The following is a 27,614-nucleotide window of genomic DNA, read 5'->3' on the forward strand; positions in this document are numbered from 1 at the left end:
ACGTACTTGAAACAGCTTTTTAAAAAGAGCAAGATTTCCCTTCGGTGGGCATGTAGAATAAGGGAAGCTACAAATTGTTTTCACTCCAGCAACTTGAACTTCCTCTCATGGTAATTTTGGGACCATGTCCTCAGGCCTCCTTTGCATATACCCTTCCATAGGCAAATGTAACAAAGACAACTAAAATTTAAGGCTGAAAAGTTATTAGCCATTACTAAACACATGCCTTGGAGAGCTTATACTGTCTCCATGGTGCAGACCCTGACAAGGAACAGTCCTAAAGAATCTCAAGCACACAAAGTGTATTCTTAAATATGGTTTAATACTCTTCTCCATTTCTGTACATCACAACACCAAGATTTCGCTGCTTAGGATCTCTCTGTAGAGGCTATAGAGAATGCAAAGGCTACGGTTTTCACCCCTCTTATTTACGTGTTTGTATGTGTAAGTGTAATACATATCAGTATATATTGATACACACATCAATATATAATGCAATATATATCACCAAAGAGAACACATTGATTAAAGAAATACAAAAATTTGGCATCATTTCCAAACTTAAATAGTAAAAATAAAAACTACAAAAGGAGCTGCATACCCTAAATGTATCATGTGAAACAACAAGCATATTCAAAAATGTAAATTTACATCCAATTTCTCTGGTCTTGTCATATCACATTAGACCCATTTACAATGGCAAAACCCTAAGGTACTGCTGTGAAGAGAGCATGTTTGCTCGCTCTTGGGTGTTCTGCAAACAAACAGCAGAGCCCAAAGCAAAAGCCTGTTCCGGTGAAGCCTCCCACGTTGGTGAATACCAAAGAATGGACTCTTCTCACTGGGGGTTGAGACATCAGGTTATACATTAAAAGACAGTCATTTGGACCTCAGAGTATACAGTGTGAGAACCAGAAGCTTTACAATTAAGACATACTCCCTTCATTCAAGTGAAACAGGATTATTGGAACGATAGGCAGGTCTGCAACCTGGGAACAAGGAGCTGGTTCAGACCAATAAAGCTACGAGTGACTGAGTCAAGTCAGTGAAGAACAGCAGTCAGGCACTAAAGTGTTAAAAGTACCCAATTTGAAAACCAAATGTACCCCACTACTCTATCAGTGTGGGAACGATACCAATTGACTTTTAAAAACCTTTGGTCCTTCAAAGTCCATTTGGTATACTTTTTTCCATTGCTACCACTGGGCACATCCTATACACTTTATTCACTGTCACCACCTCGGGCACGCCATGACCTTGCATGTCAGCTGGGGTCAAATCCAACTTAGAACCCAGCTATGAAGCGTGAGCTTCAGGTTTTCAGGCCCACTTTTGGATCCAACAATAGTTAAGTCCTTGGTGCCAGAAGCTGTGTCCCATCCCTTCCCACCCCTGCCCTTCCCACCCCCCTCCCATAATTTCTCATATGAGAGGTGCTTGTAAGTCCCATATTTGAAACAGATGCTCCAACCCCACCAGGAGGTCAGGGGTTTATAATTACATGCACAGTCATACATGTCTTGTCAGTCGTTCCTGTGAAAAACCTTGCAGTTCACTTAAAAAAAAATCAAAACATTCACATAATCATGCCATCCAACACAAGGAAAACACAACCATCTCCCTTTTACCAAGGACAGACCCAAGCAAAATAAAATATTCTTTAAATTTCTTTGCTTCCACTTAAATTGCATGTTTTATTTCTCCCAATCCCAGCAATAGCACAGAAGCCCCATCATATCCATCCCAAACTGGTTTCTAGTAGGCTAAGATTATGGGAACCCTTATCAATGCAATTGATGCCAAGGGCTCCCAAACCCTGGGCACAAATGCGCCTGCAAAACAGATGAAAGGGAACAGTGCATTGGCCCAAATGCTTCCTGTGTCAGTTTGACTTTGCAATGCAATTTGCATCCTTGAAACTGACAGTCTGGAGGGGGAGGAGTAATGTGAGGAGTGAAGTTGAAATTGCCTCCTATTAGCTCACCCTTTCAACATTAAACAGAGACCAAGAAAAAATGGTTCCAACATTTCACCGCATGTATTTCTTCTTATGCAGTCTAAGCTGAGAATGCCATGTAAATGGGTCACTGCGAAATGCAGCAATTTTTCTCCAATCAAAATAAGAAACAAACCAGTATGATCTCATTTCTATTAACTTTTGAAGGTTTACAGCAGTTAAAGTATTTTTGATTCTATGTATGAAGGTTAAAAAAATCATTTTTTTTTTCATAAAATACAAGAGCAACCAATTTCACCATCGAGTAAAAGTAAAAACTGGGATTCTTTTTTAAATTAGTCCAAAGTGGCATTTTAGGAACTTAGTTGTAGGCTGCTGCGCTGACACCATGACAAACCAAAGTGTAGGGTTGGGTCTGGTTTTGTTTCGGTTTTCTTTTCAATATCCAATGCTCATGGATTAAGTTCTGGAAATGTTCCAATTGTAAGGCAGGGATCTGTTTGGATTCCACCACGGGTATGCTCCTTGGGTTGGATGCTGGAGGGTGAGGCACGTTTTGCCGGACCCATGTCGACTACCTAGTAGTCATCAAGGTCAAAAAATTCATCATCTCCTCCTTGGTATTCCATTCCCTGGAAATCTACTCGGTACCGCAAGATACCTGGGAAAGCAAATCAAAGAGTAAATCACCAGTGTTCCTGGGATGGGGAGGGTTCACTTCAATAAGGAAAGTCCAATTCCCTTGTAGAATTACAGAAAACAAAGAGATGATGATAAAAAATACAGTTCCAACCAAGGAACCTGCAACCATGTGCTGCCTCAACCTCCTGCCTCTGCCTCGTTGGATGAGCACACTTCATCTCATAGCTTGATTTTGGGATAGCCAGGAAAGCTTTGGCCTGAGACCCTGGCCGTAAGTTTAGTTTTCTTATTTGCTACTTACCTCCAATTCCACCAAATCCTTTCACAAACTGGGATCCTTCTTGTGACTTATCTGTGACAATTTCCAACGTTGCTCCAAATTTTTTATAGTTGTTAGCAAACCATTCCAGCAGGGGCATGCTTTCGATCAGCTCATGTTCTTGTCCTGTCTGCAAGGGTGACCATGAAGATACAGAAAAAATGGGATTAGGATGTAATCAAGACTTAGCCACCCTAGCTCCCGGACCCACGATCATTCTCATTCTCTCTCCTTATTAAGTGGGTGTACCATGCTCTATGTGAATTCTGGTTTCTAATGACATAATTCTAATAGCACAGAAGTTCTATTTCAAATAACATTCCTCCTCAGGCTCTGGCTCAGTGATAAAATGTCAACACACACTTAGCAGTTTTTCAACTTCTGGTTCCTGTTGTTGTCTCTAAAGTCAGGCTGTTGTAAAGTGTCTCCAGGCTGCACTCATTTAACAGCCCAGAAGAGACAAGCCAGATTTACTTTTTAGGGCAACCTTGTGAAAAACAAAGTCCTTCAACTCAGAATTTGAGGAACTTTAAGTGATCTGTGCTGGCCAGGTGACACTTTTGTGGTGATGCATACAGACCAAAGCTGCAGAAGCTGTTTCAGTACAAAAGCTTATAAAGTGAGTGAAGAAAGCAGCACAGGATTCACAATGCAGAAGAGGCACTAGTCAATCAAATCTTCCTCTTTACTATTTCAAGAATGAGAATATTTAACTACTTCATGGCACGGTCTCCTTCCTTGGAATCAGACAGGCAGGTAGCATATAAGACGTGACCACCTCCCGTTGCCCCCCACTGCCAAGAGTATGAAGTCTGGTATCTCAAAGCTGATACTCTACTTTGCCAATGCCCTAACATAGATTTTCTTTCCTTGCATTTATTACCAAACTAGGAAAACAATCACATACCTCTTTGTCTGTGAAATGAGATTTATCCTTCTCTTGTTCTGGAGTTAGATAGAGAATTTTCTCCTCTGTAGCATTGGGGGAAAAAGTATGTTAACCTAGTTCTTATACACTAGCAGATTTAAGTCCCATGAGATAAGTCAGGTTAGATGAAAGGGCTTCTGAATTCATTCTATCAACCTTCTTTTTATAAGCAATATTAGTCAGCATGCACTTAATGTCTACCAGGTATACTGCTCCTACCGTAAGTAAACACCAAACATACTCAAGATACAGTTCTTGTCCTCAGGAAATTTAACAGTCTTAAGCAGACATTTATCAGTTCAAGCAAAACAGTTTACGCAGACAGAAGCCACCTCTCCCAAATTTCCACCCCAGGTTTCCAGAACACAGAGATCACCAACAAACCATAATCTTATTTAACTTTCTAATTCTCATACCTTCTGTGCCTTGGCAATGAAGAACATATCTCATTATATCCAGATTTTCATAGACTATTAGAATCTCTACAGCTCCCATTTCTAAAGCCTTTAGTGTATCTTCAACTCCAAAACAGTACTTGCCCGTGTCCTGACTGATTTCATCGAAGTATCGTCCTGTGATGAAGGATAGGTGAGGAAGCACATATATTAAAAGTTTCCTTTGTAGAAATAGACTTTCTGGGTCAAAATCCAAGAGATAGGGGTGGCTGGGTGGCTCAGTCAGTTGCACATCCTACTCTAGGTTTTGGCTCAGGTCATAATCTCATGGTCTGTGGGACCAAGCCCCCCTGCATCAGGCTCCATTCTGACAGTGTGGAGCCTGCTTTGATATTCTCTCTCTCTCTCTCTCTCTCTGCCCCTCCTCGGCTTGCGCACACATGCACTCTCTCAAAATAAATAATAAAAAAATAAACTTAAAAAAACCCAAGAGAGAAAATAACAACTTAAAAATAAGAGCCAAAAGTTGTGAAAAGTCCTACCACTCTAGTTGAGGCTCTGGAAATGGACTCAAGAGTTAATAGCGGGGCCAAATACACAACCACTTGGAAAAATGTGTGCTCCATAAATCAGAAACAAAGCCAAATAATGGCCAGATTTTTTTTTTAAGGTTTGTTTATTTTTGAGAGAGAGCACAAGCAGGGGAGGGGCAGAGAGAGGAGAGGAGAGAGAATCCCAAGCAGGCTCCACGCTGTCAGCACAAAACCAAGCGGGGAACTCAGGAAACGTAAGAATAAGACCCAAGCCAATGCTTAACCGACTCAGCCACCCAGGTGCCCCAATGGCCAGATTAATCTTTGATTTGGTCTCTATTCACCACTGCATTATAAAAAATAATATGTGAAAACTGAAGTTTGGTTCCTATTGCCAAAGGGTAAAAAGAGTGGAAATACAAGCACACTTACTAGAACTCAAGAATAAAGGAAGATTAATGACTCCACTGAGGAAGATTTTAATACAAACGTTCAATCTTCCTCTTACCCTTTTGGCATTTTGTTACATATATATAATCACACACAAATATACATACAAATACATTTCACATAATAAGTAAGTTGCATTTCACTGATACCTATTAATTTCTTCTCTTGAATGAATTTCACGTTGGAGAGGACTTCAGTAGATAGCTCGATAGCTTGGTTGAACCCATTTTCACCACCATAGGATATATCAACTAATTTTAAAACTTTTGACTGCAACCTCTGACATACACACATTAAATAAAAAAAAAAAAAAAAAAAAAAAAAGGCATCATTAGTACTTCAAAACACCTTGACCAAGACACACTTCTTCTTAATGGGTCTTTAACCACTTCTAACTAAAGTCTAAAGAGGGAGAATACGGGGAAAGAGCCCAGTATGTTCATGAGCAGGTCTCAGTGAGCAACACTGTAAAGTGTAACTTCCCCAGCCAGTCATATCACACATTAGATTAGATTTGACAACTCATTAATCACCAACAAGACTAAGTTCCTTGTTAAGGAAACAGGATATTGGTTCCTGCCATATAAAGTGGTTGAGTACAACACCACTTCTTTGGTTGAGACTTCTGCCATATAATGCTACTCCCTCTCAAGAGCACCTTTGAAATGTGTTATGCCTGAGTCCATGTCACAGACCAAAAGATTTTTTTGGATTAAATGCTTTAGGCTAATCAGCTCTATCATATTACTGGGAGTTTCACTGCTTTATTTACCTCCAGAAATAAATCAGAAGACCAGAAAAACCCCTACTTTCTCTGAAATCACATTCCATTTTGAGGCTAATTATAGCAATTCACTAAACCAGAAGCTGCCACCAGACCATAATGATTCTATCTAAAAATGGTTGGTTTTCAAAGAGAAAGAAGACCCAGAAAAGCGTGGAGGAGTGTTTCTTAATAAAAACCTGTCAACTTGTTTTTAAACATGAAATTCTGTCAACTTGTTTTTAAACATGAAATCTATCACTTGAAAACCAAAAAGATGTGCATGTCCCAGTGCTCAGAGGACCCACTACTCTCACCTAGCAACTTAACAGAGCATCTACTTCTCACTTACCTGATCAAACATATCAGATTGACTTAGTTCAGTTTTAAAGTCAGCTGATCCAGCTAAAACAAGACCAGCCACATTCACTTTGTCCCCAGAAATAAAGAGCTGTACAGCAGTCTCAGCTACTTTCCGAACATAGTTATGTCGCTTTTCCATTCTTAAACGAGCAAAACGCAAGGCTGACTGACCTCCTCTACCTTTGACACAAAAGGTGGGAAAAAATGGGTAATTAGTAAGAAGTACAAAATAACTTGCTAATTAAAAACGAATCATGCCATTATCTAACAAAAAGACAGAGAAAAATTACTATTTATTTTAAATGAATGTTTGGCACAAACTGATACACATTTTCAGAATAAATACCAATTATCTTATCAAAAGAAGAATCATAAGCACCAATGAGTCATGTGTCATTTCATGATGCCTCTCATCTGGAGTTGATTCCCTTTATGTAGTTGACCACCCCTTAAAAAAATATTTTATTTGTTAAAGTAATCTCTACCCCCAGTGTGCAGCTTGACTGAAATCACAACCCCAAGATCAAGAGTTGCACGCTCTACCAACTGAGCCAGCCAGGTGCCCCTACAGTTGACCCTTAAGAAAAACACAGTATATTTCTGTAAATGTATTTTCTCTCTGATGATTTTCTCATTAACATTTTTTCCCTAACTTAAAGAATACAGTACAAAATATAATTAACATACAAAACATGTGTTAGTCAATTGTTTATGTTAATGGTAAAGACTTCCAACAATAGGTTATCAGTAGGTAAGTTTTTGAGAAGTCAAAAATTGTATGTGTGTGTTTGGCGGGGGTGGGGGGTGAAAGTGCGTGCCTGGGTGGCTCAGTCAGTTAAGCATCTGACTCACTCCTGATTTTAGCTCAGGTCACAATCTCACAGTTCATGAGAGTAAGCCCTGCCAACAGGCTCTGCACTGGGTATGGAGACTGCTTGGGATTCTGTCTCTCCTCTCAAAACAAGTAAATAAATAAACTTAAAAAAAAAAAAAAGTTTTATGTGGGTTTTCAACTGTGCACAGAGGTTGGGACCCATATGTGTTGTTCAGGGGTCAACTGTACTATTTGTTTCTTTTTTGCTAGACACAAAATGGGCTCATGTTCTCCTCCTGTGTTACCATGTTTCTTTGGGAGATCCACAGTGAACTTGTGTAGGACTTCTCTTGTGTTTCCTTGGAGTGTGCCAAAAAGTGCACCACTACCATCTATTACAATGAAGCCAAACTTGCTGTCATCCGAAAGTAGTGCTGTAAGAGCCTGAAAAGCAAACATAAGTTATCACACAATAAATAAATCCCAAAGCTTTGTTAGGGTCAAGACAAAATCCAAAAGGATGTACATACAAGCCCTTTTACCCCATCCACAATGGTAGGAGTACTTAAAGTCATTTTATGGAATAATTTAGACTATAGCTATAAATATGTAACCCATACGGTCAATTTTGAAACAGATGCAGGGAAAAACACCAACAATAATGATAGAAAGCCTTTCAACAAACCTGACCTGGACACATGAATAGAAAACCAAGAGAGGTATAGGGTTCAGATTAATTCTATCCTTGATTTGATTTAGACTGATGGCAATCCATGGAACATAATGTTGAAATGAAAAGTCCAAACTCTAAAACAACAACAGTACAAAAAGGTAACCTCCATCAGGTCACTTTCTGTATTATCCCATCATTAGCAGGCAGCATTCATTATAGCAAATAAGGGTATCTTGTAAATCAACTCTAGAGAAGGAGTCCATGAGGAGAAAACCCAGAAAGTCTGCAAAAAGATCTAGATTTGAAATGTTTCATTTAACATATATGTCTTGAACACCCTTAATGGTATCAGGATCTAAAACTCAATTTTATTAAAAAAAATTTTTTTTAATGTTTATTTTTGAGAGAGACGTGAGTGGGGGAGGGAGGGGGAGGGAGAGGAGGCGGGGAGAGAAGGAGAGAGAGAGAGACACAGAGAGACAGACAGACAGACAGACAGACACAGAATCTGAAGCAGGCTCCAGGCTCCGAGCTGGCAGCCCAGAGCCCGACATGGGGCTCAAACTCAGAAATCGGTGAGATCATGACCTGAGCTGAAGTTGGCCACTTAACGGATTGAGCCACCTAAAACTCAATTTTAGGCACCCCTAAAACTCAATTTTATTTTAAAGGTATTATATAGCTAATGATTTGGAGTTTTTCTGGGGGAAAATTCTCCTTCTAGGTTAGCTTATAATTATATCCCCACAGTTCTGTCCCCACAAAGAACAAATATTTAAATAGTCCTGGAACCCATATAGATGGGTCAAGAGTTTTCCTGATGGAATCTGCACACCTGGTAGATGACTAGTTCCTAGGTGCCAAGCTTCTTTGGAGTTAAGAAATACCCTTTCCATTTTAACTAAGGAAGAAAATATTTCCTTTAAGAATTGACCAGAAAGCAGATTAATCATTAGTAATCAATCTTTAATCATACCATATCTGAAAATTAGCATTAAAACATGAATGTTGTGCCATTATGTCACAATCTGTTAGGTGGCTTGATTAGTTTAGGTTTTCAATAATTCTGCTCATCAGGGAATACTTATCCCTCTTAAGAATGTGTAATTGTCCTGATGAAGCGACATAAATTGTGTTGTACAGCATGTCACATTCACATCTAGTTATCAACATATCAGCTCAAGCCAAAATAAACAAAGCTAGCAAGATTAAAGAGTACCTGGAAGGGTTAAGGTTTAGAAATACCAATGAAGCTAGCTTAATAAAAGCTAGATAACACAAGTAACAGGTACTACTTAAATTAAGACTAGAAATCTGCTTTCATGAAACTAGATACAGGTAAGTGGGACATGGTAGCTAAGAGCCTTCCCAATGAAGCTTTCGCCAAAAAGAGGCTGGCAAGATAGCCCAGAGAACAGTCTCAACCATCTATGCAATGAACCAAGATCCAACTGGAATTGGACTTCCTGTCAAGTTAGCAGAAATCATCCATTGTAAACTGTGTCGACAAATGTCAGTTCTAATTCCACTGTAGAGGTTTTTCCCTAGGTTGATGAAAAGCAAAAGATTGAACTAGGAGCCAGCTGTGAATTCCTGATTGTTCTACTGTTGACTGATTTAGGTCACTCTAATGAGGTTTCCTTTCCACCCTTAAATTTTATCTTATGGCAGCTCTGTCACTCAAAAGTTTCATGGGGAAATAAAAGCTCTTACAGTCCTAAAGGTTTTATAATTTGTGAACTGAAAACTAAGGATGCAAGAAATATAGGCAAGTATCATGGGTATACAGGGAGAGATGGAGAGATAGGCAATTATTTCTTCACCTCTAACCAGTTCTCCAAACCCAGTTTAGCACTTTCTTCAAACATGATGGTCATTCAGTGTGTCACAATTAATGTATATATATATATTTTTTGAAAATAGCCAGCCTTGTGGTACAATGACTTAGAAAATAGTCTAGCAATTCCTCAAAAGGTTAAGCAGTTACCATTTAACCCAGCAATTTCATTCTTAAGTATATATACTGCCCTCCCATGAAAACGTATGGTCACACATATGGTACATGTATGTTCAGAGCACTATTATTCCTGATGAACAGATAAGTCAAATATAGCAAATATGATCTGGTAATAAAAAAGGATGAAGTACTGAGGCTAAGTGAAAGAAACAAGTCACAAAAATCTACCCATTGTATGAAATGCCCAGCATAAGTGAAATCTAGAGAGACAGACAAAATCAATGGTAGCCTAGAGCTGAGAGATCTTGGGGAGGCAGGGGTACGGATGGGGGGTGGGGGGGAGGATGGTAATGACTGCTAATGGATATAGGGTTTCTTTCTGGGATGATGAAAATACTGTTTGAACTTCTTACCTCTGTATGGAATTTGTTGTCACACAAATACAATGACGTATTAATTGGTTTGAAAGGTTCAAAGTCAATGTTGACTTTCTTTTCCTTTCCTTCTTCTGTTACAATGGTACCACAGTAAACAACCAGGCCATTTGGAGGTACTGCAAAAAACACACAATTTCTCTACTTAAATCTATAGCTAATTTTCCTCAATTAATAGAAAATGTTCCTAGTACTGTCCCTACTCCTTTATTATTATTATTATTTTTTTTCAACGTTTATTTATTTTTGGGACAGAGAGAGACAGAGCATGAACGGGGGTGGGGCAGAGAGAGAGGGAGACACAGAATCGGAAACAGGCTCCAGGCTCTGAGCCATCAGCCCAGAGCCTGACGCGGGGCTCGAACTCACGGACCGCGAGATCGTGACCTGGCTGAAGTCGGACGCTTAACTGACTGCACCACCCAGGCGCCCCCTCCTTTATTATTTTTAAAGATTTATTAAGTAATCTCTACAACCAATGGAGGGCTTGAGCCTACAACCCTGAAATAAAGAGTCACATGCTCTAATGACTGAGCCAGCCAGGTGCCCCGTGTCCCTGGTTCCTTTAAGTCATAATTTAAATAAAGCAGAAATATCTGTAAATCTCTCCGGCAGAATTCTCTCCCTAATTTTAAAAATACTTGAGATGTTTAAAAAAGGAGGATTTACACTTTTAAGTAACTACTACTTAGCTTTAAAGAAAAAAAAAGGGGAGAGAGGGGTAAGTTCCAAGGCCAAAGGTAAATTGCTGATGGTTATCTGAAAAAGATACAATAGTGACCAAAAGCATCATGGCAGGATCAAAGTGGAAAATATAACCAAAGCAAAATAGAGGAGGAAAATGATTAAATTCTAGATTACCTTTGTTATAAAGTTTGAGTCTTTGTTGTACAGATGTAATGGCTCCCAGGACTGAAAGGCGGTTTACTCGTGACTTAATGTTAGATGCAGTTCCAAACTCATCTGCTAACATTTTTGCCACTCGTGAAATCTGGTCTTTGGGAGGAATGATCAATGATATCATGCTTGTGCCATTGCTGTGAAAGAAAGAGTAACATCAGAGGTTCAAGTACCACATAAGTCAAGAGTTTAAATTCATGCTTATCATAGTAAAGGGAGCTAATGAAATCCCCTTAAAATAGAAACATATCACTCTCAGTGATTAGGAAGATAGGGACTATTCCAGTGTAATCAAAGTATGCCCAGAATTAGGAAAAGTGATCAGAATGTGATAGGTACTCAATTATTTGAATCAATTTTAGCTAGCCAAAAGAAAAAGTAGTAAGGCACTTTAAAGGATGCTTGGGAAACACCTCATTCTTCAAGGGCAAAGAGAGAAGCTTTCTTAAGGGGGTGATAACAGGCTGGAATATGACAGTGAGTCCATGGTAGAACCTTGGAATCTGGTGGTTCTTCAGTGGGAGAAGCCACCACAGGATGATACAACAAGTCTTTACAAAGTCTAGATGAAATAACTGAATATCATAGTGTCTCTCCTTTTCTTTAAATTCCAGGCTCACCATGAAAATTTAAAATCACTAGTTTAGCACCCTTAGGAACTAAACTAGTTCCTAATAGGAATAGCAGAATCTTGGAATTCAAACAAATATCCCAATTAGGAAATCATACATCTACTCTATGTGTTTCTCTAAATGTATTTTACATATTAATCACTTTTTTAAAAAAATTCACTTTGACACAGTGTGTGGAGGGGGGCAGGGGGGGGAGAGAGAGAGGGAGGGAGAGAGAGAGGGAGGGAGAGAGAGGGAATCTGAAGCAGGCTCCTTGCTGTCAGCACACAGCCCAATGTGGGGCTCAATCCCACCAACTGTGAGATCATGACCTAAGCCAAGATCAAGAGCCACTTAACCACCCAACTGAACCACCCAGGCGCCCCCATATTAATCATTTTTCAATCTAAGACACACACACACCCCATATATGAGAAATTGGCCAATTCAGGGTGCTCAAACAAATTCCAGCTTCGAAAATTCAAAACCAGGACCAAACTCTGAACTATGAAGGACACTACTATCAAAGCCTTGCCGTGTGGGAGGTCCCTTTTGAGCAGCCACCAACTTCTGTATAACCTCAGTACTGATGCCAAAACCTTTTTTAGCTACATTCTCCAGACATTTATTAACAAGATCTCATTTCAATATTTCTACTTCTACTTGAAGCAAACACAAAACTACATTATCAAAACAAATGAACTCATCACTAATCACCAGGGTAATGCAAATCAACACACAAAAACACTTCACACCCATTAAAATAGTTACCATCAAAAAACAAAATAACAAGTGTTGGCAAAGACATGAGAGATATTGGAACCCTATGTCTTGCTGGGTGATGTTAAATCACACAGCCATTATGAATAGCAGCATGGCAGTCATTCACATAAACACAGAATTACATCACCTAGCATTGCCACTTCTGGGTATATACTCCAAAGAGTGAAACTGGGAACCAGATACTTAGGCACTAATGCTTACAGCAGCAATGTTCACAACAGCCAAAAGATGGCTAGAATTCCTACGTCCATCTATCCATTTGATGGATCAATAGTAACACAAAAAAGTGGTACATATATACAGTGAAATATTATTCAGCCTTAAAGGAAATTCTGACACATGCTACAATCTGTATGAGCCTTGAACAATTTATGCTAAGAGAAATAAGTCATATACAAAAGGACACATACTGTATGATTCCACTTACATGAGGTTATCTAAGAGTAGTCAAATTAACAGAGACAACAAGAACAGTGGGTTGCTGTGACTGGGGGGAAGGGGAAATAGGGTGTTTGTTGTTTAGCATGGTTTCAGTTTTCTAAGATAAATAGAGTTCTGAAGACTGGTTGCGTAACATTGTGAACGTATTTTTAACACTACTTAACTGCATAAATAAATTGGCCAACATGGTTAAATTTCATGTTGTGTGTACTCTGCCACAATACAAAAGCTAAAAGTTCATTTATGATAACACGAAAATTTAAAGCACACATTCTCTTTAAATTAGGAGTTCTTGGGGGCACTCTACAATAAAATGTAGAGAAAACCTTTATCCACAGGTATCTGAAATTTTAAAATGTCTGGAAAAATATCTTCATATAGTAAAATTAATCCCGCAAATTTGTTTTTTCCCAGTATTAATGTTGGAAAGGGACCTCATTTACATAAGACCTTGCCCTTTTAAAGTCTTCTAAGTGGTAAATCCCTCAGTTCCCTTGCAATACAAGTTTTCTCTGTAAGCAGACAAGCTGCCTATCTAGCCCTTCCAACTATCAGAATAGTTACATTCAGATTATCAGCTTATTTTCTATCTTTGAAACTGGCACTGTTTCTGTTGGGGTTTCTATTTAAAACCCAGAAGGTCAGTTCATAACCTTTGTGATACTTTCCTCAATGAACTACAAGTTGATCAATGACAAATGACAGTACCTGGTAAAGTATATGGTGTGTGCTCTGCTGCCACCCCTTGGGTAGGGGAACAAGTATTCTAGCCAAACCAGAGAAGCAAGCAAATTTATGAGGAGCAGCTTTACTTGGCATCACAAACACAATCAAAATGATCATAAAACAAAACTGCTTCAGGACAATCCTTTGCTCATGCACACACAAACACACATTAAGTCAGGTGTATCACTCTCTAAAATGTTTTTCATTTTAATGTTCACAATACAACTACATAAAAGGAATTTTTCTAAACCAGGAGAAGGTGCCCAGAAATAAAAAATTCTACATAAAATTCTACCTGTGGCCATGTTCCAGTTTCTGAACTAGATGGAAAAAGAATTCCCAAATGAAACAAATGGTTATCTTCAATTACAAAAAAAAGAAAAATGCTCTTTACCGTCAGTGAGTTCGTTGGATCCTATTTTTAAGCAACCAACTGTAACAAACTGCTTTTCTTCCAGTAATTTATCTTTCTAGGTTTCTAAAAAGGAAATTTCCTAAGAACCTTTCAGATAAGTCTTTAACAGAGTTATGTCAAACACTATAGGCTAAGGGGGAGAAGACTTTGCTTTCATAGGGACTGGAAACATTAGACACGTAAATTTAACTTCAAACATGGTCTCTACTGTAGTTGCCATTTACCTGTCTCTAAACAGGGGCTGTCAATTTATGCACAATAGGAAAATGTACAAAATGGGGAAAAAAGAAGATATATATGAGAAGTTTTAATATGGACTTTACTAGCTTGTGCTTATTCTCAGATTAACAATTCTCAAAAGAACGTATTTCTCTATCCCACGGGCTCTTGGAATCTTTAGGGATCAAAGGAGTTATTTCTCAAAAGGGCTCAGTTTTTAAAAGCTGACGTGCTCTGATTTACAGAGTAGTTTCCTAGGAGATGGAACTAGCAAAGAGGCAATCAGGGAATGGAAAGAGAAGGGGCTCCAAGGATAGCAGGGGTGAAGGGAAGTCAACAGGCACCAGACCCCAAAGGATGGAAAATTTAAGGCTAAAGAGGATGTTGGGACAAATTCACTGAGTGAACCCAAAATGCCTGAAGGAAATCCTTAAAGCAAGATAATCATGCAGAGGACAAAGCAATGACCTTAAGATAAGCAGCTATTTACTTTCCACTGCAGATAGGTTAAGAAGATAAGCATTCATTAAGCAACTTTGCTGTTATAGCACCAGAGTTGGACAACCAACCTTGCACTTACAACCATGTAACATTCTACAGGACAAAGTAATGAAGACACCTGAGAACATTATCTTGCCATAGGTTTCCACTTAAGTAATTCAGAAATGTAGCTTGCAAAACAAAAAAACAAACAAACAAAAAATTCTACCAAGTTGCTAAATCTGAAACACTACTTGAAAGTTAGTTTTGGCCTCCTACTCCCTTTGAATTTTGATTAATGCTCAAAAAATGACCTTTCACTAGTTTCCCCTTTACGTCTCTCTCTCTCTCTTTCCTAGGTGAGGGGGAGCACCTTAAATTTTTGAATTCATCTTTATTAAATGGATGGCCTCTATTTTAAAATTTAAAGGCTACTTGATAAGATCTGAATTTTTTTTTTATGTTGGGTTTAACAGAAGCATATTTAAGTTTTACCAGGAAAGTTTCCAAACAAAATAACCGCTCATTTACCCCCAAGGCAAGCCACTCAAGGTCGCTAGACCAGTTTGTGTAAACACAAAAATAAAATCAAGGAAGTTGAATTTTCCTTTTTTCCTTTCCTTTTTTTTTCTTTCAGAAACACAGAACAGGGGAGGGGCAGAAAGAGAGGGAGAGAGAATCCCAAGTAGGCTCTGCACAATCAGTGTGGAGCTGGACCCCGGGTTCAAATCAAACTTGAGAACTGTGAAATCATGACGTAAGCCAAAATCATGAGTTGTACACTCAAATGACTGAGCCATCCAGACTCCCCAAGGAAGCTGAATATTTCAAAGTAACCCGAATAACCCACAGGGAAGAACAAGAAGTAAAACTCTCACCAAGGAGTTGCTGGCTACATATACAAACTACTACTTTTTTAAATTTAAGAGTTTTCATGTACTGGTCTGCTTTGCCACTATATCCTTTTTCAAAAATCAAAAGGCTCTCATTTAAGAGTTAGTGAATTATAAGGCACAGCAATGATTCACATGCAGGTTGTAAAAACTGGGCAAAGCAAGACAGACAATACACAACAATGTGCCACATAGGGCTCCCAGGGGCTTCTGCTCTTAGATTCCTTCTTGTTCTCACCATTTTAGGGGCATTTTCCCTTATCAAAGAAGAGTTCATCAATGCTTTCAGAGACTAACTTCTGAAAGTAAAATATTTGGGAGACAGAAGGAAGTAGTAGTTGTAAATAGACTAAATGCAGACAGTAAATAAAACTAGACAAAACTCAGGAAGGAAGAGAATTTAAATAAAGAGCTGACAGCTTTTCCTTCCTTCAGTCTCAAATAGATGGTTGAAGGAAAAGTTTCTCTCCCTAAGATGAGAGGTTATGATAGTGCCACCAGTTATCCATCCAAGGTTTTGTGAATCCTGAGCACTATTAACACAGAGACATTTATAAGGTTACCTGAAGTACCAGAACTATAATGTATTTCAGGAAGAAAATGCAAGGTAATCAGAACAAGCCTGGACTATGGGATGTGTGTAAGTTTAGGTCTCAGAATTCCAGCCTTTGGATTCAAGGTACCTTCTGATGAATGACACGCAGAGAAAATCTAGGCACTCTTTCACTTGTAAAGAGCTTATTAAGATTCATCAATAATGCTCAAGAACATTTTAGAAAGGTAACTGGAAAAAGAAAAAACCTCATAGTTCAGTGACCTATTTGCATGAGAACCCTGAATCTCTGGAAAATTTTCTAAAGGAGCAAAACAAATGCTCAGCAACAAAAATTTCCCCTTCCTCCACCTTGATTCCATCACTCCCCCAATAGGGACAGTGATGGTGGTGGTGACTGTGATTAAGAGGGAGTCTCAATTTTCAGAATGACTGATTCCAACAGAATCAGCATCACTTCTGATGTGTAATTAGGGCTGAGAATCACTGGTTTGGCTAGCTTTCTGCGTCTGCAAGAAGGATCTCTTGGCCAGCTGAACTCAAATTCCATGACCTCATCCACACCTAAAGAAGATCAACTCACAGAACCCACCTGCAGGAGGTAAGATGCTGTCATTTACCCTTCCTGGCAGCAATACAACCACAATGAATTGTCCAACTTTTCCCAGATAGAACACAAATGTCCTGCTACCCCTCTCCTCACTCTTACGTAATGGAACTACTTTCAGGCTAGGAACCAGAACACTTTAGAGACTGCCTATAATACTTTGTAATTACGATTTAGAGTATGTGCTCACCAAGGAGCTTTCATCTCAATGTTTGATGGAGTCGTGCCTAGGATATGGATGCCCAAGGCTTCCCACCATCCCCTTTTCAAGCTCAAAAAACTCAAATCTCAGTCAAATCATTTCTGATAATTGCCAAGCTAGCCACATTATATGGATCACCAGCTGAAAAATCATTGAGTTCCTCTCCAATTTCTACTGCCTTTGTCTGTATTTCTTATTCACCATGGGGTTTCTATTTTTCTTTTACCAAACATACCAAGTTTAAACTTTGAGACTACAGCAGTCTTTCTGATATGGGTTTAATATGGGAACAGAGTAGGAGGCTGGTTAGGAGCACAGATTTTTTTTGAAGATTTTTTATTTTTAAGTACTCTTTACGTCCAATGTGGGGCTTGAACCCATGATCCTAAGATCAAGAATCAACATGCTCTTCCAAATGAGACAGCCAGGTGCCCCAGGAGCACAGATTGGACCTCAGTTTCTACTTTCTTCCCAAGGTCATGAGGGTTCTGTAATACAGGTGAAGTACCTAGCATGGATAGCAGATAGTAAGTGCTCATTCAAAGGTACCCAGATGGAACTGTAGCTCCATGTACTCTACCCCTCTGCTCTTTAGTAGTATAATCAGAAAGAATTAACATGATAGCAAGCACAGTTTGGGGGGGGGGGAGGTATTTCAGATGGTGGTAAGTTTTATTTGAATCTGAGTAAGTCCAGCGATAAAAGCTGACTTTGTGGTAGGCAACTACCATTCTTAGATTACAGGATTTATCAAATCTTCCAACAGAACAAAAGAACTAAACCAAAAATGCAGTTCAAATTAATATAGCTAGAGCAGGAGCAATTTTGTATAAAGAAAAGCAGAAATCCTTTCCCCCTCTAACACTTTAAATAATTTTATTATACAAAAGCTTAAGTAGCTTTATCCTACAGCTATGGCATGGTTCACGTTATTTTGATATAACCCAGAGTTAGCCACTACTTCTGCCTAGTTGTCAGTCACTTCAAAGATCTAACCCCACTTTCTCTTCCATCAAGTATCAAATAGTAAGATAACATGTTGCTTACACTAGGTCTATAGAAGCTTCTTAAGGGCACAAATCATTTTAGCACATGAATCTGATGAATAAACAAATGGTTAATTCTTAACATCAGAAAGAGGATCTTCTATATTTGGTCTCCTCTAGGCAAACACCAGAGATTTATTCTAAACTATCATTTAAAACTTTGCTAGTCTTTGGAGAGGAACCAACATTTGCCTAGAAATGACTAAGTGTCCCAGCTTTCGCTTCATTAAAAAACCCAAATCACTCCATTAGTCTTTAAACATAACAAAACCAAATACTTCCAAAGTGTCTTCTTTTGCTTAATTTTGTTCATCCTGAACTTGATGCCCTGGCCCCTCATCATCTATGAGGCAGATTGGAGGTGGATGGGCCTGCCTTTTATAAACAGCTCAGAGAATACCAAACTAGGAGGGAGGATTCTATTACTGTTCAAAAGACTAAACAGAATTACCAGAAGTTGGTTTATGCAATTGACCTTAGGGTCAGAAGCCATTACCAGATGGGACAAAGTCCAAGATCTGAATATACTGAGACATTAAAGCAGCTTCTACAGAGAAAAGAATAACTCACATGTCCCAAAAATTTCCAGCAGAAAGCTTACAAAGGTTCATTTTAGTATTTTACCCTCAAAAGCACTACAATTACTTAGTCACCCAAAACAAAAATGTATATATCTGATGCCTTTTTATACAATTACAGGCATTCATTTGGTCTTAAAAAGAAAAATTTTAACAACTTCACAAAGTTAACCTAGTGGAATATTCCACCAGGGAGCAGCAGAAGCTGGAAAATTTCTCTAGTAGTCTCACATCAAGGCAAAGCCTACAGGTATCAGTCACAACCAGCATTAGGCGCCAGTGTTCTACAAGGAATCCTAGAAATGAGATAGTTCACCTGATGTTTCTTTACCACCACTGTAAGTACTTTTCACATAAAACAGAAGCCACTGCCTTCTTCTTACTGTTCTAATACACAAAATAAAATTCTGTGGAAGGATTTAAACCCAAGTTACTTCCCTCACCAGCGATGCTCATTAAGAGTAAATATGTTTGGTACTCAAGTTCTTCCTTGGGTAGATTTGCAAATAGCATGTCTGTTTTACTTTTATCTTTGCTCCTGGGTCTCAGCACACCTGCTCCCTCTAGTAAAATGCAAATCTCCTTGGACAAGAGTCCTCCTTTCAGAAGGGAATGGGAGATGTTTCTACTTAGCAAAGAAATACCAATCAAAGAGGAAGGCAGCGTGGTATAATAGGATCACAGGCTTTGAAATCAGGAAAGGAGGAACAGAAAATCCAGCACTGCCCCTCACCAGGGTGGGGCGTGATGTTAGGCAAGCTACTTAATCACTCTTTATTTCAATTTTTTCATCCGTGAAATGGCAATAGTTTCCTCACAGAATTGCTGTGAGGAGTCAAAATGTAGGCTATTCACCTCATCTTTAGAAAACTAGTTTTATTAAAACACATCTCAGCCACGAACCTCTAACCCTGTCTTTCCTGAGAATTCTCTTTGCTTAAATGGAGTCATTAAGCCCAGAAGATGCCAGAAAATAGGAGCCAAGAAAGGAAGAATATTTTTTAGTAAAATCTAAAAACACCCAGAGGTATTAAGGAATTAATGTTTGGGGATCAGCACTTTTCATTACTTGCAAATGAAAGTTTATTTAGGTTGAAAGGCAAACTGTTGGGACTGTCTTAAGCTTTGTCATGCCAACTTTACGAACAAGGCACACATGCACAAATGCTCTGTGCTATTTCAATACCCTGACAGCTCACCAACCATCAACCAACACAAAGCTCTTGGATCTAATTTTAGACTAACTGGCTTTCAATCAAAAATGAATTTCAATTACAATTTCAAAGCCATAGAGCAGTTACAGCTTCACTCCATCACTGTATCAAAGATACTGTATCAGCCAAATACTACTGCCCAAGGTAACATTCTATGACAGTACCTGCCTTGCCTAGGAAATCTGCCTGAGTAGCTATACAACCTTTTTTGGTATCTGATAATGTCCAACACCTCATTCTAGACCCTAATCATCATCTTACAGCACACCCCTCTTCAACATGTACTGTGTTATTCTGTACTTACTAACATGGGTCTGGAAATGGTTCATATAATCAATTCAGGGTTGTGTGTCAGACCATGTTCTCACTGCATTACACATTTATTTCAAAATGTCCAGTGTCCAACCTACAGATATTTAAGTTTGTAAGCTAACTGGTTAGTAGTAAAAATGCATTTGTAGGCTTCAATTTTTATATATCTAGAACTCTGGATGTGAGCTTGGAGAAATATCTGATTTAGAGGGCCACAAATGTGGCAGGGAAAAAAATCTTTTGTTTTGACTAAGAACATTCTTCTCAAGGAGACCTTAGAGCATCAAATGAAAATGTGAAAACAGAAGAGCACAGGCACAATATCCCCAAGTTAATCTGCATGACAAGAGGTAGTTTTCAGGCATCTGAAGACAGCAAGTCCTCTGAACTGGATAGGAAGGATGGGGACAAAAGACAAAGCATACACTGGATGTAAACTTCATGTTTGAAAACTGCTGTTAATTACATACAAATTAAGCAGACTGAAAGAGCTGGATTAAAGCACAGGAAACACGATCAATGTATAACATGTAAGAATCAAATCTGTTTTCATCTTTGTATCTGTAAGAGAATAATGAAATTATGGCTTGTAAAAACTCAATTATGTTTTGGGGTAGGTGAGAAGAGAGTAAAAAATTATTTCTCTTAATTTTCATTCACTGATACTCAGAGAAAGAAAAGGTATCTGTTCAGAAAGTGACAAAAATAAGAAACAAGGAAGTTTCCTTTTTTTTTTTAATTTTTAATGTTTATTTACTTTTGAGAGAGAGCAAGTGAGCAAGCGAGGGCAAGCTGGGGAGGGGCAGAGAGAGAGGGAGAGAATCCAAAGCAAGCTCCAGGCTCTGAGCTGTCAGCACAGAGCCCAACCTGGGGCTTGAACTCAGACCGCAAGATCATGACCTAAGCTGAAGCTGGATGCTTAACCAACTGAACTACCCAGGCACCCTGAGAAGTCTCCATTCTTAATACAAAGCAGGCAAAGGTTTAAAGTGTGTCCAGTGGCATTAGATAGAGAGCTGTTATCAAAGGAAACTTCATGCTCTTTGGGTAAAGTGCCCACAAGAAACCTAATTTCCAACCTGCTGGAAAGAAGGGCCTCAAAGCCCTCTCTCTAATACCTCTCCCCCTCATTAAGGTAACAGATTGCTGAGGGGCACCTGGGTGACTCAGTGGGTTGAGCAGCTGCTTTGGCTCAGGTCATGATTTCGTGCTTTGTGGGTTTGAGCCCCACATCAGACTCTGTGTGGCTAGCTTAGAACCTAGAGCCTGCTTTGGATTCTGTGTCGTCCTCTCTTTCTGTCACTCCCTTGTTCGTGCACTCTCTTGCCTCAAAAATAAATGTTAAAAAAAAAAAAGATAACAGGCTGCTGAAGAATTAATAGACACCTATAGAATGTATCCTACAAAAAGGTTCTATTCTGAGATCCATAGAGAACACGCCAGACTCTGAAGAAATTTCTGCTGTTCTAATTCTTAGTTTCAGCAGTGGGTCTAGGGAAAAGAGGCAAATTTTTCCTTCGGACTCTTCAAATAGGATGTAAGACCATTCAGCTCTGCTCCCAAACTTATTTTAAGTTTTCTCACAAGAGAACATCCGGCACAAGGGGCCACACTGAGCACACCCTCAAACTCCAAGCTTTTAAGAAAAAGAGCCCTCTGATAAAAGGTTCCAACTGGTCTGTGTGTATGGGGGTGGGGGGGAGACACCTATAATCCACACTGCATTTGGCCTTAAAAGTTACTCTAATTAGACACTTGTGCTTACCTAGGAGTGTGTCCACAGTAAGCCTTCCCTTCCTGGAAGGATAAGTATATCTGCTACTACAATGAGAAGTCTGTCAAGGATTGAAATTCAAAGACAGTAATTGTTCGTTAGGTTCACAGTGCATAAAACATTATTTCTGAATCAACAGCTGTTAGAACTAGTTCTGAGTTGAGGCAGGCAACCAATGACACTCAGGAGTGCATGAAGGCTACCACACCCTATCAAATATCTTCTCTTCCCTTTTTTCTCTTCTCATGGCTCAGACCTGTTGGTGGCATTTGTATCCTGACCTCTTACTAAGAGGCTAAGACCTCTGTCTGTAGTTGTAATTTAGTCTACGTTCATCTCTTCTCAAGAAATTAAAAACATTCTAATTTTTGACTTTTTTTTTACCTAAGTAAAAATAAAAGTATCTAAAATTCATGGCTTTGAGAACATCACACATGTCATTTAGGTGAATGTTCTATTAACCAACAATTTTCACTTGGGGAAGGTATTCAAACACATTTAATATACTTTACTCGATTCAAATCATATTCATAGCCTGTCCAAATTATTTGTCTGTAAGGTTAAAAAAAAAAACCTATTCAACAATCTCACAAAATTACTTTTAATTCAACATAATGTGAAGAATTTTATAGAGATTTATTAAAAGAAGGGTTATATGGTATAAGAAATGTATGTGGTTTTCGTCCACAGCTTTTGACAAAGATTCTGAAACCCTTAGAATTTCCTAGGTTATGGAAGGTTTTTGTTACTCACAAGGAGTCTCTAAAGAGCACACCAGACTTATTAATGAAGTGACTAAGGGTGGGTCTCAGAATGGGGTGGGGGTCACCAGAAAGGCCAGGTAACTACCTGAGGGTTAGAACTTTCAGCTCCATCCAAAGACCTCTGGGTAAGGTTTGGGGCATGGAAGGAGGGACAATCTGCAGATTAAGTTTTATAACGTCTTGAACAAGATTTAGTGAACTTCTGGGTTGGTTAACCTAGGATGTATGCCCCAGTTCCACAGGGACAGAAGCTCCTATACTCAGATGCTTCTGGACCTAACCCTAAGTACTCTTCATTTGTATCCTTTATAATATATCAGTAAATCTAAGTAGAGTATTTCCCTAAGTTCGGCGGGCCATTCTAGCAAATCATTAAGCCCCCAATTTAAAGCCTGTAGGTCAGAAGTAGGGGAAGCCCAGACTTACCACAAATGGGGGCAGTCTTATGGGACTGAACACTTTACCTTAGGGGATCAGATGATAAGTTTATGTAATACTAGAATTAAACTTTAGGACACTCAGCTGTTATCCTCTAAGACTGGAAAAATGCTTGTTGTGGGACCCTCTTCCCAATTTGGTTTCAAAGAAGCTATATTTTGGGAAAGAAAAGACAGTGATGTATATAGCCAAATTATTTCTATTTTCTTCAAAGTCAAAATATCTACAAGTTGTTTTTTAATAAACAGGAAAATTTAAAAATGCCAAAGACCACTACAGAAGACCTAAAGTTTACAAACTGTGCAGATCTTCAAACAAGGGTTATTTGAGCCTTCATTATTTCTGACATATACAAGGTTCCCTCATCAAAATAAGTGAAAAAGTATTCTGACACCTACAGATGCAATTTAGCCCAAACTAACCTCGTCTCTCACATGTACCATTGTCCTTAGCTATAACAGGCTCTGGCAATGATTTTATTACCTGAAAACTATAAAGCTTCCATCCTTATTTCTGGGGCTATTTCTTGACGGTTCAAAAAAACATTAGCAAGAAAAAAACAACCCACCCCCCAAAAATTTCCCACCTACCTTTCTTGTAACATTATATTCCACTTGCTTTAGTTCCTTACCCAGAATACCCACAACCACAGTTCCATTCACATGGCTCTAGTTCCAGTTTTGGCTTACATACACATTTGTCCCCATTAAGCCAACAATGGAGAATCATAAACCAGGAAGAACTTCCACTAACATTAAATGGGACTATGTATACCAAAAAAAGTGGCATATTATTTAACACACACACAGAAACTAACATTCAACTAAACTTAGATGATACTAAATAGGTCTGTTTCAGCTAACTTAAATTTAAGTTATATGACTAATACTTCTTTCAATTCAGAAAATTAAGTACATTGTGGGCTACAAAAAGACTCCTGGCCAAGTTCCCTATGTTAGTCATTTTGGCTCTTATAAATGCTCTTCCACAGATATGACAATATTAAAAGGCTGTTATAGCTTAGATTACAATTTGAGTCAATCCAGCCTTATATTTTTTGAGAACATTTAATATATCCACTGCACTGTGTAACACACTAGTTCAAGCCCTGGGCTCTGCTACACTTCAGATACCAAGTTATTTAACCTCTCGGCCTCCATTGCCTTGGCTATCAAATGGTGTCAACACTTTCTGCCAGGATTAATGAAGTAGCGTACTGCTTAACAGTGTCTAGAACATACTAACTACTCCATAAAGTATGTGCTTAGAAACTTCACTCTGTTCAGATGTACTTAATTAGTGAATCCATTTTGCAGCAGTTCCCTTTTAAAGCTAAATATGGGTAATATTATCAAAAGATAATCACAAATTGACTCAATTTCAAAATTACTCTTATCACACCATACTTTATAGCTGTTAAAAACAAACCAATCTGATTTTCATGCCCAGAATTCAACACTACTGGGAGAGGGAAAAATTTGTTTCAAAAACAATTCTATTATCCACCAGTAAATTTCACTATCTAGTGCTAATAACCATGCTTGAACATTTTCAGTTTTCTCCTTAAATCCACAGGCTGCCCAACACCAGTACGTATAGAATCATTTGGTTATTCAGTTTGTCTTTAAATGTCATTACACTTCTTAAAATATCTTAGTGTTAAGAAAACATTTCTCACTGTACATACACTAAGATAATCTGAGTCAGACTTTAATACAGTTCAGCCATGAACATGAAATCTTGCTATTCCTGAAAAGAAATTGGTATGTACTGGGAAACTTCTGAAGCAAGCTGAATACACTTGTTGACTCTTTACTAATACCCAGAAGTAGCCAAGATTTACAATTTTCATGGGATCAAGATGCAATCAAATCCTGAATAAAAGCAAAGTAGGAAATGATTATCAACCACATAATTTGTTTAAAGGAAGACTACTCCCAGCTATTTGAGAAAGCTTTAATTCTGATCTAAAATGTCCAAACTAACTTCATCACTAAAAAGTAGTCACTAAGAACCTCATTTTTGGTGAGCTTTAAACTTTACTGAACTTTGCTAATAAAGGGATAAAGCCTTTAAAAGCTGTAAAGAGGAGCTTAAAGGTTTCAAGTGGCTAGGTAACATGTCAAGGGACAAATGTAAGAATTAACTTCCTTCATCAAGCCGTAGAAAGAAATGCTGTTATTACATGCAATGTTTTATTTTTAATGTTACTACACTCAGACAATAAATTATAATCGTTAATTTATTTTAGACTTCCTAAGAGAATATAACGTATGCAGATTCTAATGTGTGAACCTGCCTCCAAATTAAAGTAGTAAGAGAACAAATCTACAGGTCATATCCAACTTTAAACACTGCATCAATGATGCATAAAAGCCATACTCAATTGAAAGTAACACAACAGAAGATCCCAGTGAAATGAAAGAAACTAGCTAGCTAATTCCTAGTAATGCATCAGACATAATGGGTCAGGACCTGTATTACCTCTCCTGTAATAATGTGCTCACACTTGGGGAATAATTATTCAATTTACCATATGGCACAGAACCATCTGGGTTCAAGTTCCTGTAAGATTATTATATAGGTCTGAGTATTTTATTAAGTTCAAAGAAACAAACTTAAATAAAAAATAAGCTGCCACCTTCAATTTCCATCAGAGAAAGAGTTAGCAAAAGCCCAAGTCACTGAACTGAGCCAAACTTTCAGAAGCTTCATTTCAAGCAGAAATGTCACTAACTTAGTAAGAACAAGACACAATGGCAAAACCAATTATCAACCCTAGCTCTTTGGTGTAACTAAGTACACCTTATTTCATAGAGTAACAATTAAAAGCTTAATTAATCCTATCATTGTAAGCCAACTAATCAAAGACAAACCTGGACTGGAAACCAGAATGCACAATTCTTGTGCTGAAAACAAACCTTCAAAATGGCCTGGGGCAAGGCACTCTGCTATTCTAAGAATGCTCAAACATACAAATATGTCATGTTCCAAATGCCTTTTTGGGCCACTTCCTGTAACCAAAAAGTTCAAAAAGAACAAAATAAAGTGAGAAAAGGGGAGTACCTCTGACACAACTTCACCAAGTAATTCTTTGTTAACCTAAAAGGAGCATATACACCCAGTTTCAATATAACATTTCCATAGTGCACATCCACAAAATTTACAAAAGGAGACCCAAAGCCCATCTAATTCAGTTATAAATTTCAACAAGCACTAGTACATCAGGAGCCTCTATCCCTGAAAGTTCCAGAGAGAGGAGAAAAACGACCCTGTTAACAGTTCACATCAACTGCCCCATAATCCGGATTTCTCCTGGATATACAGACCCAGGCAACCAAAATGTCCCTTCTATCCGACCCCGCATATGTTGGCATTTTCAATTTATAGGCGGATACTTTAACAGCTAAAACCAGGAAGCTCCGGGGGTAATTAGAGGACTTGGGGGAAGTCATCTGGGAAGAGCTGGAAGACCCAGAGATATCAGAGGAAGTCAGAAAGAGGTTGTCCCTGACCACGTCTCCGTCCTGTCCTATCCAAACTTCACCCACTCGGATCTCAGAAAAACAGGAGGGAGAGGCCATTTTAATAAGGTATGGCTGAGAAACATGAAGGAAGAAGAGAGGAAATCAGGGAAGAGCGTTCGGAAAGGAAGGCCGAGCCCTTTCTCCCCAAGTACCCGAGAAGGGTGGCAGCACCTGGAGTCGAAGAGGAAAGTGTTGGATTCAAATGCCTGGGAGAGATTCAAAAGTAGCAATGACCTCTCACGTAAGGGGTTAAGTGGTCCGAGACCCGGGAGCCGGGCCCCTTATGCCCCGAAGCAGGGGAAGGATCCCTTCTCGGGCCAACCGCGCAGACCCTCGCCCCTGGGTCGGGGGCTACTACCCAGAGATCCAGAAGGCGGGAGTTGACTAGTGCCTGGTTCTCCTCATCCGGCCATGCGGCGCGGGGGCGGCCATCCTGAGGGGTCCGGGAACCAAGAGGGCACGGGGGGGCCGGACGCGGCGCTCACCCGCGGGCCGCCTCCAAGCTCTTGATGAGCTTCTTGATCTTCCAGATCTCCACGTTCCTATCGGCAGCACTGGGGTCGTCCGCCATCTTCTCGCCTCCTCCTCCCTAGAGCGGCCCGGCGGGGCCCGGAGACACCAAGACCACAGAGTTAGCGCCGCCGCTGGGGCAGAGCGGCCCCCTTCCTTGCCACCCCCGAGAGGCCCTCTTCTTCCTGCCCCGCGCAGCCCGCCGCGGCGGTCGCTGGCTTTTCCCTCCCTCGGCTTACCTAAGGGCCCAGTCCTGGGCGGCGCGGCTGCTCCTCCCCGGCGGCGGCTCCGCGGCGGCGGCTCTGACGTAGGACACCGGCTCCCTCTCTCCAGGCAGCTGCATGTGTTGCAATCCGCTCACATGGGGCCTGTGACATCACTTCCTCCGCCAGA

At 39.4% G+C, this 27,614-nt stretch overlaps 1 protein-coding gene across 3 annotated transcripts; it reads right to left on the reverse strand.

Moving 5' to 3' along the window:
- Positions 1 to 303: 303 nt before the first annotated feature.
- ETF1 (eukaryotic translation termination factor 1) lies at positions 304 to 27,598 on the reverse strand. Of its 3 annotated transcripts, XM_003980810.6 has the most exons (11): positions 27,461 to 27,598; positions 27,197 to 27,300; positions 11,090 to 11,265; positions 10,208 to 10,347; positions 7,470 to 7,608; positions 6,340 to 6,530; positions 5,374 to 5,503; positions 4,263 to 4,418; positions 3,826 to 3,890; positions 2,901 to 3,048; positions 304 to 2,618 (listed from the first exon to the last, which is right to left on the reverse strand). In XM_003980810.6, the coding sequence occupies exons 2-11, from the start codon at positions 27,280 to 27,282 to the stop codon at positions 2,536 to 2,538; spliced, it is 1,314 nt and encodes a 437-aa protein (XP_003980859.1). In that variant the 5' UTR covers positions 27,283 to 27,300; positions 27,461 to 27,598; the 3' UTR covers positions 304 to 2,535. The 3 variants fall into 3 exon arrangements, with proteins under 3 accessions (XP_003980859.1, XP_044915602.1, XP_011280646.1); XM_045059667.1 differs by lacking the exon at positions 27,461 to 27,598 and having other exon boundaries at positions 27,197 to 27,320; XM_011282344.3 differs by lacking the exons at positions 27,197 to 27,300; positions 27,461 to 27,598 and adding an exon at positions 27,070 to 27,093.
- Positions 27,599 to 27,614: the final 16 nt, after the last annotated feature.

This window comes from Felis catus, chromosome A1, assembly GCF_018350175.1.
Source record: "Felis catus isolate Fca126 chromosome A1, F.catus_Fca126_mat1.0, whole genome shotgun sequence".
In the NCBI taxonomy this organism is placed as follows: Eukaryota; Metazoa; Chordata; class Mammalia; order Carnivora; family Felidae; genus Felis; species Felis catus.

Coding starts and splice junctions, on each gene's coding strand:
- ETF1 (XM_003980810.6), bottom strand. CDS start 27,282: ATGGCGGACGACCCCAGTGCTGCCGATAGGAACGTGGAGATCTGGAAG. Junction 7,609..10,207: donor ACAACAAATTCCATACAGAG/GTAAGAAGTTCA, acceptor TTTGCTTTTCAG/GCTCTTACAGCACTACTTTC. Junction 3,049..3,825: donor CTCATTTCACAGACAAAGAG/GTATGTGATTGT, acceptor TCACCCTTGCAG/ACAGGACAAGAACATGAGCT.